The sequence below is a fragment of the Sphaeramia orbicularis genome, chromosome 16 (genome assembly GCF_902148855.1).
Source record: "Sphaeramia orbicularis chromosome 16, fSphaOr1.1, whole genome shotgun sequence".
NCBI lineage: Eukaryota > Metazoa > Chordata > Actinopteri > Kurtiformes > Apogonidae > Sphaeramia > Sphaeramia orbicularis.
In genome coordinates, this window is record NC_043972.1 from 31,308,358 (window position 1) to 31,325,633 (window position 17,276).

Consider the following 17,276-nt stretch of genomic DNA (forward strand, 5'->3'; position numbering starts at 1 on the left):
GACAGATTACAGTCCCAGTTTGATCACTTTAACAGATAGAGACAATCCTCTTTGAGGCAGTCACTCAGCTGCCTGGTTGAAACAGACAGGACTGTGATAGACAGCACATGAACACATTTGAGTGCCAGTGTGTGGGGGGGTGGCGGGTGTGTGTCTGTGTGTGTCACTTTCAATATAGTGTATATCCATTTAGCTTTGCTGCGTTTTCAATTGTGTCTGTACGTTAAATGTCAAGTGTGTATGGTCCATATAATTCCATTTTCTGCCAGCTGGAAGTGGAGAGCATTTAATACTAGAAATGGCATTTGGAAAGAGAGGATCAGAAGCCTGATATGCACACAGATAGAAGGACACACAGCTGACAAGTGCTATTAATGTTTCAGAAAGTAAAAAAAAAAAAAAAAGATAATGTAATTCAGGACTGGAATAAAGGAAGTCGTGAAGTAAAGTACAATAAAGCAACAGAAAAGAGTGAAGGCACAAGAGATCAATAGATCACAATTTATCTGGTTAATGCTTATCTCTTATATACAGTATGTAGATGTCAATATACAGTACTGTGTAAAAGTCTTAAAACTACCTTTAACTTTGTGGTTTTTGCAGGGTTGAAATGGGCATACATGTTTATTTCGCATTCTCTTCTCTTTAGATACAAGAAGAAAATTTAGGAAATATACACACAGTAAAGAAAAAGGAATTAACCCATAAAGACCCAAACATCTACCAAAATCATCTACTGACATAATTTGTTTAATCCCTGTTGATCCACTAATATATGTAAATAATTGGTGTAAAATACTGTTTGTCATCTTTTCATGGTCATCAGATATGACCCATTTGAACGTTCAGAGGCTCCATAGTGAACATGGAAACACCGTCATCTTCTACAACAGTGTTTCACCAGTAAAACCCACGGAGTTTGATAAATGACAGTTGATGGACACACTTGGTTTATGTTCAGTTAATGATAGATTTTGCTGAAAAAGTCACATATTCTTCAGTTTTCTCTTTTTTTGATATAATAATCCTCAACTTTACTCTGAGCTTTTTATTGTATTATGTATTAGTAAATTAAATGTTGAAAAACACCAGATTTTCACTGAAAAAACACAAAATACAGAAGATAATATTACAATTAAAGGCAGTTAAATATAGAAAAAAAATCCTTTGGGGACTGCCACAAATGTCACACTGGGTCCTTATGGGTTAAATGAGTTCACTATTTAGTGTGACCCTTGACCCCATGACAAGAAACAGCGAAAACAGTTAAACATCGGACATGGGTTGACTGAAAGTTGGTATAAAACATCATAAAATTAATGTAAATCTGATACTGTTTGGACAAAAGTGTTAAAGACATGATTAATTACTTGTAAAGCTGTTTCTTTTCTCTGAAACTTTGTTTTTTACTGTTGTATATTTCCCATATATCCAGATTGTATCTTAATATAGAGTGAGAAATGCATATATGTGATCATCAAATCTTTACTAAACCAACAAACCTAATGTTGATGTATGACTTTTACACAGTACAGTACTGTGTATGTGTCCTTTTCAGCCTAACAAACAAGCAAACAAATGAAGAACCGAAACATATAATAGATACGTACACTGAGTCATGTTTGGTTTCTATTCCATGTATGTATATGTATGTATACATTTTAGCAACAAAGATAAGAGTTCATCTTTTCTTTTTTTATACATACCATACCCAGTCTTCTCCATAATTGGTTTACAATGTTCTCCCACGCCTTTCTGAGAAACAAATGCAAGTCTCTGAAGAGCACAGTGAGTGAGTTGTAGGATCATAAAAATACATTAAAAGACACAGAGGAAAACTCTGTGCAGAATTAAGTGTACTTTAAGAATCTGCATGAACGCTTCCATGCGTTCATGCTTGTGCCTTGAGCCCACCCAGCTCAAAAATTTTTAGCCACAAAACGACTGGAAAGAAAGTGTGGGTCATGCTTATTCAAGAGAAAATATCTTAAGACGTTCTCCCCATTTTTTGGTGTGCGTCTGCATGTTTATGTGTGTGTCTCTAAGCTATGCATGCCCCAGTGAATCAGTTTAACTCGTCCCGCACAAGCCAGAGGCTGAGCTCACATTGTATTCAGGAGGGCACAAAGACAGAGAGATTGAAATAGGGAGGGATGATGTTGGGAGGTGGGGTAGATTTTAAATGTGGCACCGAATGGGACTGATCAACGATACGGCACATGAATAACACTGTGAAAACAAAAGTGCCTTGTTGAATGGAGAGAGGAGAGAGAGGAAGGTGGGGAGAAAGAGACAGATCAGTGGAGAGCTCCTTTGGCCTTGCATTATGATGGACAGGGAATTAAATTTTGATCGCTGGCTGAGTGATAGTTTGGTTGGGCCTTGCGACTAATCATAGATTTATGACTTCAGCAGTAGAGCAGTGTGATTTGTCCATGGCAGAGGCTTTTTACTGTATCCCCAGTCACAACAGGTACAGTTACACTGTTCTCTTTTTATCGTTCATTCTCTTTCTATCTGTCTTTTTTTCACCTCCTAACGTGGTACGGCATGTGTTTTTTAGATATATAAAGTCCCAATGTTGGGTTTTATTTTTTACATTGACAGGTTTGGTTGTAAAATCTCTAAGCAGTGGGAATGCCCACGGGTGTGTTCAGGGTAGATTTATTTTGTGCAACTGAAACACTGTTAAAGCTGCAGGAGCTGAAATCACAGGGGGAAAAAGCCTGAATATGATAATACACATTGTTCTTCATCAGCTCTCTCCTCTTGGTCCAAATAAAAAGACTAAACTAACCTTACTATAAATATAAATGAAGCTAACGCTGTTATAGAAAAGCCTGACGGGTTTTCCAAGCTTCTGTGTTGAGAACAGAGTTGAGCAGTAGAACTGACAGAATCTGTGATTGGTAATTACAGCTGTCAGAAGTTGGGTTTCCATCACCCTCAGAAATGCGCAAAATGTCGATTGTGCAATAGAAAACTGGTAATGGAAAGGCCGAAATGTCGCAAAAACTGTCAAAGATCGCAAAAAATTTTTATGCTCTTATGAGGTGCTTTTTGAGACGTCTCAGTATAGAAGTATAGCACAAAAGTGTGATGGAAACACCTATTGTACATTTTCACACATCTGTGCATGGTGGTTTTACTCAGGCCAAACATCTGACCTATGACCCTGTACTCAGAACAGGTGGATCTAGTTTGTATAAGGCAATATCCACTTGCTTTTGTGTAGGATCTGCTTCCTGAGGATATGACAAGTCTGGTGCCACAAGAGATTCAATAACATCACACAGTTCATTAAATGTTGCCCGGGTCATTCGGAAATTCTGGATCCACAACTCGCTGGTGAATTCCTGATGTACAGTTCTCTTCCAGAAATCCATTATGCGTGGACGCTGCCATAAATAAGAACTTTGCCTTGGGACGATTATACGTTCCATTTTTCTTTTGTTTAAGACAGTCGCAGCAATAGCAGTAGATATAACTGACACTACAGTCCAACACTGTGGAGGTTTGGCATCAAACTCAATGCGTCCATCTTCCGTAAACGAGCATCTTGTGAGAACTATACAGTGATTTACAAGAATTACATGCCACAAGACAGGACTTTATTAGAATCACGCATCAGAAGCCAAACACTCTTCAATGGAAACACCTGCAAGTAGCAATGGTACTTTGTCGAAATTGTAGAAATGTCGCTTTTATTTTGCGGAAAACTGTCATGGAAACCCAGCTACTCACGTATTCACTTTCCCTGTCTGTCTGAATGCCTGTTATGAGACAGAAATCTGCATCAGAGAGTAGATTTTCAACAGTCAGAAAACACAGTGAATGAATAGATATAGAAACCTTGTGTCCTCTCAGCGTAGTTGAATCACAATATGCCAGAGGGCAATGTTGTTTTTCAAAGGAAAGCAACAATACTATCAAGCACTACAACTTTAACATAAATAAAGGTGAAAACCCCTCTTCTTAAATGTAGTATACATCAAAATAAAAAGATTAAAAAGATAAAACAGCCTTCTTGTTTGTGAGGCTGAATTGCTCCCTTTTAACGTCAAAGTGTATTTGCATTCATACATAACAGCATATCAATATCAATGCAATGCAGAACAAACTAAAAGCTTTAGAACAGTGGAGTGCAATGAAAATAAAGACTACCAAGGTTTACTTTTCAGATTACAAGAGAAAAAAAAGTAAAGTACCCAGCCCGTCCTACTGACCATTAACAGGATGCCTGAGTTCACAAACTGATAAAATCATGAGGCATATTATCTGATTTGATATTGTAAAAAATATTAAATAAAAGCAAGACACTGTCTGATCACCACGGTTTAATGTTACAGACATTATTCAGGAGCACAGTGTCAAAATATTGTAAAATTATTCATAGAATGTGTTCTTCAGTCATTTCATATCTTCTCTCAGTTTAAGGATCAACTTCAGGGAGAAGCACTCCTTGTTTCAACAAGGTAACAGAGGGCACGAGGCAAATTAGCAAATATAATCTCTTCATCATTTATTTATTCAGTTTTTTTCGTGCATGCTGTTCAACCTAAAAGGTCAAAGGAAGATGCAGGGTTTTTGTTTTTCAGCTGGAGACAAAGAAAAGAATTGGAATTAAAGAAACATTAGGAATAATTTAGAGACAAGTGTTTCAGATAGTGCACACTTTATAGAGGAAGTGGGTGAGTCATTGTGCATTTGACGCTGGATCGGAGGTTGGCATGGTCTGTGATTTTCTATGTGTCTAGTATTATCTGAATTATTTTGACTTGTTTTTTCAAAAAGTTAGTTATTGGAGGAGTGTGATATGAGCTCCCTGGTACTAACATCTGTCCTTTTGGCTCAAACCCCCCCCCCTAATGACCATATCTACGGTCAACACATCTGCAGCTTTGGCTATGTTTGCTCTATGTACTTGTTTTGGCTATACTTCTAACTGGCTGTAATGATCTGCAGCAAACAAAGATACACAAACACACTCCACGAGCTGGGGAACACTTAGACAAAGCTTGGGATGTACATTGGAAAGTATACACACACACACACACACACATCAAATGAATAAATGGGTGGATACTGGCCATGAAGGCATATTAAAGGCAGTCAAGGGAGATGCATTAGGGCTGCAAATATCAGCTCATTAACACTGAGCTATCCTGTTTGGCAGTCTGTTTGCATATGTGTGTGTGTGTGTGTGTGTGCACTGCTGTGACTGACGCTGAGCTCTACAGGTCATTACAGTAACAAGCGACTTAGCCCTCAGGTCAGCTGTCATTAGCTACAGAAGAATGGCCAGAAATCACACCGCCAGACTCTCACACTGCCAGACTATCTCCGCTCGTGCATGTGTGAATGCATGTGTGTCTGACAGAGAGAATCACAGAAGCACTTAGAGAGACAGGCAGAGAAGGAACAGAGAAGGAGATACATGTAAATAGACAGAAAGAGATGCAAAGCGGGAGGCGAGCAGCTTTACCGTATTATTTTTTTTTTCCCACAAATGAAATTGTTTCAATTCATTACAGTGGCCATGTTAGAGTGATAATTATAGCTGAAGATAATTAAAGATCTAATTGGGCTTGATAAACAGTTATGAATTGTTTATTGAATTGTTCTCATAAGGCACAGTGGCAATTAGAAGCTCTCCGAAATCATAAATGTCCCATATTCATTGTTTCTTTAAGTATCCCCTTCCTTTCCTCTCCTTTCACCTTGAAGACCTTGCAGCTGTTTTAGCATTTAGATACAGCAGATAAACAACTGAGAGAAATACTTAAATTAAGAACTGTACCATTTCTTAAATACCACCTGTCAAAGTATGATTTATAATGAGAAAAAGCCTTGATATTATCCCTTAAATGGCATCCCAATGAGACCCCCTGGACGACTTTTTCAGTAGAGGTCAAACAAAGCTACGTTTATTATTTTTGTTTCTTTCTGGTTTCCGTCATTTTATATTTCTTACAGAAAGAACAACAAAAACGTATAAAATAACTTGAGCTCTCTATTCACAAAATAATGTGGATTGCGCATTATTTTCTCTGATTACACAAGTAAGAGATTGTCGCTCAGTTATAATCAGCCCATAACAGAACAGTCAGTACTTTAATGCTGTGGAGAACGAGTCAATAAACAGAGCTGGAAGAAAAAAAAAAAAAAAAAAACAGTAGAAGAAAAGTCTGAAAAACCATAAGGGCAAAATAAAAGTGAAGGCTAATGTCACAATAAGAGAGATGAGGCCAATGTATAGGAGCTGATACAGAAATTGCTGCTAATTGGTAAATAACCTTGTATGGTCTGTGAATGTTCCCATGACAACAGTTGCATAAAGTTTTAATTACCCCGCCCCCCCGAATGGGAGGCAAGGGGTATTGTTTTTGGTTCGGTTTGTTTCTTTGTTTGTTTGCTTGTTAACACTCTAGCAGCAGAACTATTGGTTGAATTCATACCAAATTGGGTTTATAGATTGCCAGTGACCCAGAAGAGATCTGATTACATTTTTGGAACATTAGGTCAAAGTTCAAATTTTTTATGAATTTTTAAAATGTTGTTTTCCCCATTTACTTATAATAGGTGATATTTCACATGTCTGTAGCAGCAAAACTAATGGTTGGGTTCATACCAAATTGAGTTTATAGATTGCCAGTGACACAGAATAGATGTGGTTACATTTTCAGAAAAGTAGGTTAAAGTTAAAATTTTTAATGATTTTTTTTTTTTCCCATTTACTTATGATGGCCGATATTTCACATGTCTATAAAAACATCAATTTTATGTCAATTTACTTCAAACTTGCCACATATATTGAGGCAATTGATATGCTGACATCAGCACAAGCATAGACATGATGACATCAGCTGGATCGATGCCAAAATAAGCTACAATACGTGCAAGGGGCTGGGTTTGTTGTGTCTGGCACCACTTGTTTGTTTTGTAAGAACTAATATATTTTTACACCTGGTACTACCAGTTGTGTTGCTGTTTGGCTCTCCTTCTCTTAGTTTTATTATGCATGCAGATTGTTGTTTCGTCCTACTTTTTTGCTCATTTGGCTATGTGTTGAAACGCACATCGAACCAAGATTGCAATTAAAACTTGTGTTTCAATGCTGGTTAACAAGCGTCACATTTGATCACTTTCATCTAAGTATGTCCAAGCCAACACATTTATTCAGTCTGAGGAGGCATAAATGCACACTCTTCTAAAAATGTTATTCAAGTCACAGTCACTCACACACACACACACTGGAAAAAGTAAAAAGCAGCATAAGTAGCATAAGTATTAGTTTTGTTGAACGCAAATGCAAATTTATTACCAGTAAGTTAGCTTTGCCCAAAATACATAAAATTAATAAGCTAAAATTATCTCAAACTCAGTGTCAGATTCTGTTGGCTTTAAAAGTCAGCTTTCAGTCTCTGTTTGTCTGAGTCCAGCCATCTGTGAAAATGCTGTTCAACATTTGATTATCACTGACAAGAAAATGACCAGTGAGAAGTCTAAGCTCACATGAAAATACTATATAAAGACTAAAAAAGCAAAACAAAATACAGAATCATTTTGCAGCACTTTCATTACTTCAGTTCAGTATATTAAAAGTTTATAAAAAGGAAAGATATACAAAACAGTGGTGAGACCAGCTATGATGTATGGCCTGGAAACGGTGGCCCTCTCCAAAAAGCAGGAAACTGAACTGGAACTGGAAGTGGCAGAGATGAAAATGCTCCGATTCTCATTAGGGATGATGAAGATGGATAAGATCAGGAACACGTACATCAGAGGGACAGCTAAAGTGGGGAAATTGAAGGACAAGTTAAGGGGAGCGAGATTGGGCTGGTATGGGTATGTATGTAGAAGGGAAGGAGAAGATATTGGTAACAAGATGCTGAAATTGAAAATACTGGGAAAGAGAAAGTGAAGCCGACCACATCGAAGGTTTACAAATTTAATAAAGGAAGACTTGGAGGAAGTGGCGATAACAGCAGAAGATGCAGCAGATCACAAGTATTGGAAGAGACAAATCTGCTGTGGCGACCCCTGATGGGAAGAGCTGAAAGGAAAAGAAGATGTTAAAAGTTTTATGAGTATCCTTTCATTTAAAAGGTGGCCTTTGACTATGTTTACATGACATACAGTCGTGAAAAAAATTATTAGACCACGCTTATATTCTTCGGTTTTCTGTTCATTTTAATGCCTGGTACAACTAAAGGTACATTTGTTTGGATGATAATAATAATGATAACAACAAAAGTAGCTCATAAGAGTTTAATTTCAGAGCGGATATCAAGCCATTTTCCATGTTTTCTTGATAATAACCAAAATCACTTCAGTTCTTACATTAATATCTATGGCATTGTACTGACAAAAACAGTGCTTTTAGGCATTCCATGTTTTCTTTTCTGTCTGTTGTAGTCACATGATACACACAGGAGTTAGATGACTTTTGATGGTCTAATAATTTTGTTCCATGACTGTATGTTTGACTATGTCATGCTGACACAAAATATGTAAATACTTCACTTCAAGCCTTAAATATTACATGGCACATTAAAGGCTGACTAAGCATTTTTAACCCATAAAGACCCAGTGCTACTTTTGTGTCAGTTCTCGCTATTTAACCTTTCTATAAGTGATTTATCACCATTTATTCTAAAATTTTCCACTGTATTTTGTACTTTTGTATTTAATTTACTAATCATGTACTTTAATCATCATTCTGATATTACATTTGAGGGTTATTATATCAAAAACAGAGAAAACTTAAGAAAAAGTTACTTTTCCAGTAAAATATATCATTAACTGAATGTAAAAACAAGTATCTCCATCCACTGTCATATCAAACTCCATGGGTTTTACTGGTGAATCAATGTTGTAGAAGATGACAGTGTTTCGACGGTAACTACGGAGCCTCTAAATGTCCAAATCTGATGACCGTGAAAAGATGACAAACTGCATTTTACACCAATTATTTACATGTATTGATAAAATTAGTGGATAAAAAGGTATTAAACATTTACATCAGCTGATGATTTGAGTCACCTGTGGATATTTGGGTCTTTATAGGTTAATCTGATAATCTATTTGTCAACTTCCATGAATGCGTCCTCACTCTCTCTCGCATGTGTCCACTGGAAAACAATTAATGTGCATTCACAGATCTGAATGTAAATGTGAAAAACGAGGCTCAAACTGAAGGAATGAGTGAAGTGAATGAATTATTTATTTTTTAAAATTTGATCATATCAATTTAATGAAGCAAAATGGATATAAAGAACATAATATTTCACATCAAGATCAGACTACATACTCAAAAAAGACTTGGAATAAGTATCTACTTATTAAATCCCACCCCTGATCCATAGTTAATTTCATCCCATATTGCAAATTATCCAGACAATGAATCCCCATGAGATTATTTCATTCTGGAATATGCATACGCTGTCAGTGAATGGTTGTGTAAAGGACTGTGGTGGAGTATCTGAAAGAAGGAGTGATGTAGGATTTTAATGAATGAAGTCCTATCCTGATGCTCCATCATCTCTTTCTGTGTGCATTCATGCCATGATTGATTAAAAGAAGGAATCCAGAACAATGGATAGTTTTCTAATATTCAACAGAAATTTAAAATAATAATTTTAAAAAAAGCATGTACAGTTAAAACAATGGCATTCAATTAATAAACAACCAAACAAAGGGAAACAAAGAAAGGAAAAAAAATGTATGGGCTCCACTCTAATATTTCCAGTTCTGTGCCCACCTACTATATGGTCCCAATTTAAAGAGTGTCTTAAAAATATACAAAGAAACAACAGTAAATTAAATGAAATTTCATACAGGCACATCATAAATCCATCCCAAAGTGTCAAAATTCATAACATACCACAGTGTAAAAGAAAAGTGAATTCATGTTTTTACTGTCTACCTATAAAGAAACTTTCCTTTAATTTGGATACAGCTGACAATTATTTTATAATATGTTGATCATTTCTAGATTAAATCATTAAATGCTTGGTCCAGAAAATGTTAGAAAACAGTGAAAAATGGAGATCAGTATTTCCCAAAGACTCTCAAATACCTTCTTCAGACCCAAACCCCCAAAATATTCAAGTTAACCAACACAAAAGAGTAAAGACACCAGAAAATATTGCCATGTATGAAGCTGGAATCACTTTTTCATCCTTAAAAAAAAAATCCAAAGTGATTATCAAAATAGTCATTTATTAATTAAGTACTTGAGATCTAATTGATTAGTCAATTAAAAGTTGGAGCTCTATATGTTGAAGCAGTCCTGTTTAAAAAATAGACTTGTGCAAAAGCAAAGTATTTTAGGGTGTAATGGTGCAAAAAAAACCCATCTTATTTTGTGAAATGTTTTCCTTTAATGGATGGTTTAGTGAATGAGCTGCCTGTAGAGGAAAAGTGCTTAAAACAAAGCAAACACAACATGTTTGTGTCACATCTCTTTGTCCTTGCCAGGGTGCCACAAGCCTTTATTTCACTGTTGAACAACTAAAGGCTATGACAGTGACATGTTTTCTAATGTCTGATAGTGGTTAAGTTAGATGTCCAGCAGTTCTAACCGTCAAGAAGAATTTGTCATTTTCATACAGCGTGTATTTTATATCTTCTGCTTAAAATGAGGACAGTTCCATTCATGTTGATGACAGGGTAATTGCATCAGAAAAGTGCAGCTGATTTATCTCTGTTCAACTCCCCAGAGGTGGCTTTTCTTTAAGTCCTTCATGAACACATTGTATATCATTACTTTCCAATGCATGCATTCTATAAAGCTGCCAGACCCTGTGTGTAAAATACTTTAAGTGTGACCTGTTCATTTCCACAGCAGCTCAAGACATGAAATTACAGGCGTGTGTGTCTGGAACTCTAGTTATGGTTCATAATGAGTCTTTATTTGTGGGATGATTTCAGCTATGAAGGAGATAAAATGGCACTTCTCTCACAAATTGAGTATAAATGAAAAGGAAGAAAGAAAAAAAAAAAAATCAGAAGCACATCCCCAGTGCAAACACTCAAATAATCATGCAAACAATCACGTCCATTCAGGGCTGTAGATATCAATTGTGCTTTCTAGGCAAACAGATTTATGCTAGTGAGGTAAATTGAGGTCTAGATTAATTTAGCACCGCTATATCAGAATGGCAACCTGTGTGTGACTGTGCATGAATAAGTATGTGTGTGTACTGAATGTATATATTTCTGTAAGTGTTCTGTTGATGTATAATGTTACATGATATATATATATATGTACATAGAGAACAGAAAGCTCTTGCATATGACTATGATTCAGAAAATTGGGAAAATAGGGAATTGCATGTCAGGATGCTTCTGACATGAACAAATGAGTTGTGCATTTACACACACATATATACACACACACACACACACACACACACACACACACATATTTCTGCTTTGATGCATTCACACCTTTTGTCAAGCACACACCCATCTTTCCGTGTATATTTTTTCACCGTTCAGAGTAATTACCCTGACAGAACAGAAAGAGGTGAGAAGACATGGTTGGGGGGTACAAAGGCAGGCACATACAAAAATATGAACAACCTCAAATGTATCTGTATAATGAGCACTTGGATGATGGGTGATGGTATAATGTTCTCTTGTATATTGTCTTGGATATTGGGTTGCATATTGTCTTCTTTTTCTATTGTTATTTGTATTATTATTATATTATATATAATATACAGGAAAAAAAGTGTTTTAACAAAGCAAAGGAAGCGGAATTCATTTAATTATTATTTTATAAAAAGGGGTTGGGAGTTTATAAGTTATACTTTTTCCACTCCTTTTCGAGCGCCAAAGATTTTTGTTTGTCCATGTTGTATGGTTCTTTGTTATCTGAGGATTTTATGTGCTTGAAATAAAACTAAACTAACTATTGTATTGTATTGTATTCTATTCTATTCTATTCTATGACATGTGCTTACACAACTCCAGTGTAATGTTGCATTATCCCAAAGGTAGACAAATATGCAGCATTCATTATCTTAGCCCAGCAGCTCGGTCGAAGGCCACTCTGTTATTTTTATTATTATTTATATTTGTGATGCCAGTTTTTATTTTATTTTATTCATACCTGTTTTTTTGCACAATCGGGGCCTGTTGCAGCTCCCATTGTACTGTCATTGTCTTTGTCCATGTCATGTGACTACTATTCTATTCTATTCTATTCTATTCTATTCTATTCTATTCTATTCTATTCTATATAGAAGAATGCATAAAATAAGATATTATTGTAATTAATTAATTAATACAGACTATCATGATTAGGAGATATTATCACATTTATTAATGGTTGTGTCTGTAGTAAATATTTGAAGTGCATATAAATATTACAGTTTATATTAAAAAAAAATGGTTGATTATGCAAATCTGATTGTGTGTGAGATGACTAAAAAAGTGTATGTGAATTGTTTTGTACGGATGCTGTGTGTTATTGTAGAAATATACAGGGAAAAAAAGTGTGTTAACAAAGCAAAGGACGTGGAATTCATTTAATTATTAGTTTGTAAAAAGGGGGTGGGAATCTAAAAGTTATACTTCTTCCCACTCCTTTTCGAGTGCCGAAAAATTTTGTTTGTCCATGTTGTATGGTTCTTTGTTATCTGATGATTTTATGTGCTTGAAATAAAACTAAACTATTCTATTCTATTCTATTCTATTCTATTCTATTCTATTCTATTCTATTCTATTCTGTTCTGTTCTGTTCTATTCTATTCTATTCTATTCTGTTCTGTTCTGTTCTGTTCTATTCTATATAGAACAGGGGTCGGCAACCCTGGTCCTACAGAGCCACTATCCTGCATGTTTTAGGTGTATCCCTCTTCCAACACACCTGATTCAAACGATAAGCCTATCATCACGCTCTGCAGAAGCCCGGTAATGACCATCAGGTGTGTTGGAAGAAGGAAACATCTAAAACATGCAGGATAGTGGCTCTGTAGGACCAGGGTTGCCGACCCCTGATATAGAAGAATGCATAAAATAAGATATTGTAATTAATTAATTAAGACAGACTATCATGATTAGGAGATACTATCACATTTATTAATGATTGTATTTGTAGTAAATATTTGAAGTGCATATAAATATTACAGTTTATATTAAAATGGTTGATTATGCAAATCTGATTGTGTGTGAGATGACTAAAAAAGTGTATGTGAATTGTTTTGTACGGATGCTGTGTGTTATTGTAGAAATATACAGGGAAAAAAAGTGTGTTAACAAAGCAAAGGACGTGGAATTCATTTAATTATTAGTTTGTAAAAAGGGGGTGGGAATCTAAAAGTTATACTTCTTCCCACTCCTTTTCGAGTGCCGAAAAATTTTGTTTGTCCATGTTGTATGGTTCTTTGTTATCTGATGATTTTATGTGTTCGAAATAAAACTAAACTAACTATTCTATTCTATTCTATTCTATTCTATTCTATTCTATTCTATTCTATTCTATTCTATATAGAAGAATGCATAAAATAAGATATTATTGTAATTAATGAATTAATACAGACTATCATGATTAGGAGATATTATCACATTTATTAATGATTGTGTCTGTAGTAAATATTTGAAGTGCATATAAATATTACAGTTTATATTAAAAAAAAAAAACGGTTGATTAAGCAAATCTGATTGTGTGTGAAATGACTAAAAAAGTGTATGTGAATGGTTTGTATGGATGCTGTGTGTTATTGTAGAAATATACAGAAAAAAACGTGTTAACAACGCAAAGGAAGTGGAATTAATTTAATTATTAGTTTGTAAAAAGGGAATGGGAGTTTATAAGTTATACTTCTTCCCTCTCCTTATCGAGCACCAAAAAATTTTGTTTGTTGGTTATCTGATGATTTTATGTGCTCGAAATAAAACTAAACTAAACTATTCTATTCTATTCTATTCTATTCTATTCTATTCTATTCTATTCTATTCTATTCTATTCTATTCTATTCTATGACATGTGCTTACACAACTCCGGTGTAATGTTGCTTTATCCCAAAGGTAGACAAATATGCAGCATTCATTATCTCAGCCCAGCAGCTCGGTCGAAGGCCACTCTGGGTGATTGGATGATTTCCTTGTCGTGACTTTAAGCCTGCAAAGCAAATCGATACCATGGCACATACTCACAATACAGGATCAATGCATATTAGTTACCTCTCTGTTGATTTCAGTAAAGGAGACTCCTGTCACTGTGGTTGTTCCTTCAGCCCACATTCATGTTTAGAAGACAATTTAGCTCATGTGAAAATACACCATGAGGCTGGACACTTTTGGAATTACTTTTTTAATGTGATTGACTAAAGCGTAAAATGTTATGATTCTGAATATAATTGACCAAGATGAAAATAAAACACAGGTCAGCTATTTTGGTATTTACATCTACAAGGACATGCGCAAAAAGATACACAGTGCAATGTACAGCATGAGTCTTATGATGGAAAGGATGTCCTGGCTGTAAGGATCAGACACCGATCTCAGAATTTGGATAGTGAAGTTAGATTCGTTTGTCACTCTTCTACTTTGTCTGTTTTGTTTCCTTTTTCACATAAAGGTCAGCATGTGCTTTTGTCTGTCTGTTCAGAGCATAACTGAAAAGCAACTGTATATTTGTCCATCAAACTTGCTGCAATTTATTTTTTCCTCTTCTGTCTGTCATCTGTCCATGTTGTCAATCATGTTGTTTATTATCATTTTATTTCTGCAGCACTAGAAAATTTTTTTTTTTCCTTTTTTTTTTTTTAACGATTTTCCAGTCATTTTGGAGTGGATCCTCTTCCATGTAATGACAACTGATAGTGGATTTTAAAGGCTGATAGAAAACAACAGGAAAAACTGGTGCAGGAAAAAGATGATTAATTGGTCAATATCTTAAAAGTCTCTATCCTATATTTTGACACTTAAAATACATTATCTGAAACTGTCTCTCCTTCATGGTATCATGATTTGGCTAGCTTTTGAACGAAATGTCAAACTCAAAATATCTAATAAATGTCAAACTGAACATTAAGCTAAATGTATAAAATTCCTGTGGGACCAATTTATTTATTTATTTATTTTTTAAATTTTTTTGGCTGTTATTTTCCCAGTTTCCCACTTTCTACTCATAATATTTTCCATCAGTCTCTATCAACACCAGCATCTGCCAATATCAATTGCGCTATCTCTATTTTGCATCAATAGTGCAATGTGCTAGACAGCCGTTCCTCTACGGAGCTTTGTACTCAAGTGAAAATACCATATAATATTATACAACATCCAAGTGTAAATAGACACTGATATGTAGCATCTATCTTTTTTCATCTTTCTTTCCAGATTCAGGGTTAAGCGTATTCTAACTGTGATCATCTACCTGTAAAAGCATGTTTACCTTTGCTAGATCTAGTATCTACAGGCATATAAATTATAAAGTGTACAACAATGATTGTTAAACTCTGGTCATCATAATAACAGTATGTGAGTGTGAGTGTGTTTGTGTGTGTGAGGGCGGGCCAGGGTCATTTCGCCTTTCCCAGCATTCCTCTCTTCCCTCTCCTTTCCTCTCACCTCTGTTCCTGTGTGCAGGCATATTACGGAAGCAAATTGGGGCCAATAGACTCTGTCACTTCATGACCCAGGGCTCACCAAACAGAAAAGAAGCAAGCAAAAAGGCAAATAGAGGGGATAAAACTGGATATAAGAGGGAAGGAAAGAAGAGTGAGTCTGATGGGGAATAAGATCTGGGAAAGGCAAGAGAATGAGAAAGAGCAGAAGATGGACAGAAGGATGGAAAGATGTAGAGGAGAGAAAGAGAGAGAAAGAAGTGACAACCTCAAATTAAATTCCCATCATGTCAGTGTAGAACAGAATTCAATAGTGTTTATTGGCAGCCCCTAGCCTGAGGGAAATTACATTCTGAAGCAGAGCATGGCATGAATGCACACATACCCCTGAAAACATGCACGGCCGCACACACATCCACAAACCTGCACAGATGTGTATGGCGCACAACACTGCGCGTGGACCGAAGAAAAAAAAAAAAACCCTGTGGCCGATGTGAGCACGCAGACAAGAGATTTATCCCCTGAGGTCCATGTGCCATTTGCGCAGTGCATGTGTATCTATCTGTCCTTGTGCTATTTACACGGCTGTAAATGTGTGTGTTTCCATCTCAAAGTTTCACTTCTCTACGTGCACGATTTTGCTAGTGTACAAAAGTCTAAGTTGTGCCTTTTAGCGACTCAGTTTTTCTGTCTGTCAGACACAATTGCCACTTTGTTCGCAGTCTGAATCAGACTATTTGCCATTACAGTACATACGCAGGTTTCTATTATAGTGGCTGTATTAAATATGTCCCCAGGCTCAAGTTGCCAGGAGGACAGGGTTTCAGTGCCTTTGTCCAACTTGCAGTAGCAGCAAAGGCAGTGTGCTTTAATGGGAAGCTGTTTAATAGTTTTATGCAGAGCACATGTAGAGGCCATTACCGCTGATGTCTCTGGGATGCAGATTTGCTCTAAATGGCTAACAATCTGCCATTCGTTCGACCCCTTCCCCCTCCCCCTACTCTTCCTCCTCTCTATCTTCTCTACCCCTCTAACCCTTTATGGGTCTGTCTGTTTATGCCTCTGTCTCGATTCTCTCCCTTTTCTCCCCCCAATCCCTCCAACGCTCTCACTCTTTCTCTTCTCTCTTTTTCAGGAGCGTGCAGAGAGGGCTTTGGGCTGCTCAGTGGAGGATCTGAAGGCTCTATTCTACTGTGAGCTGTGTGACAAGCAGTACCTCAGACACCAGGAGTTTGACAACCATATCAACTCCTACGACCATGCACACAAACAGGTACATGGGACGCACCTGTACTCCAGCAAGGAACAGTCATACACAGTAACAGCACACAAACACAAGCAGGCATCTTCTTATCATCTCTTGACGTGAGATGTGGGTGTGTTACTGTAGTGTTATATGTTTTTTTTTTATATATTTTCATTTCAATCTGTCCACTGGGTACAGTTTCCCAGCAGGTAACAGTAGGAGTGTGACAACTGTCATCACCATCTTTGACAAGCTCACACAGATAGGCGGAACACCTCAACTCAAGACAGATGATCACACAACTACACAAACAAAATACTGCATATTAACAGGTACTGGAGATGAGATGAGATGAGGCATTTCATTAATCCATTTAGATAAATTTAATTGTTACACCAGTAAAAAAAGAAGTCGAAAAAAATAGCATATATTTAAAGTACAATAAATCT

At 36.2% G+C, this 17,276-nt stretch overlaps 1 protein-coding gene across 1 annotated transcript in view; it reads left to right on the forward strand.

Annotated features, from left to right (window-relative positions):
* The window catches only part of znf804b (zinc finger protein 804B), a 63,868-nt gene that overhangs the window by 35,166 nt on the left and 11,426 nt on the right, over window positions 1-17,276 (forward strand). Inside the window, exon 3 of the mRNA XM_030158396.1 lies at window positions 16,717-16,854. Coding sequence (XP_030014256.1) covers window positions 16,717-16,854 — 138 coding nt within the window. The remainder of the gene's footprint in view (window positions 1-16,716; window positions 16,855-17,276) is intronic.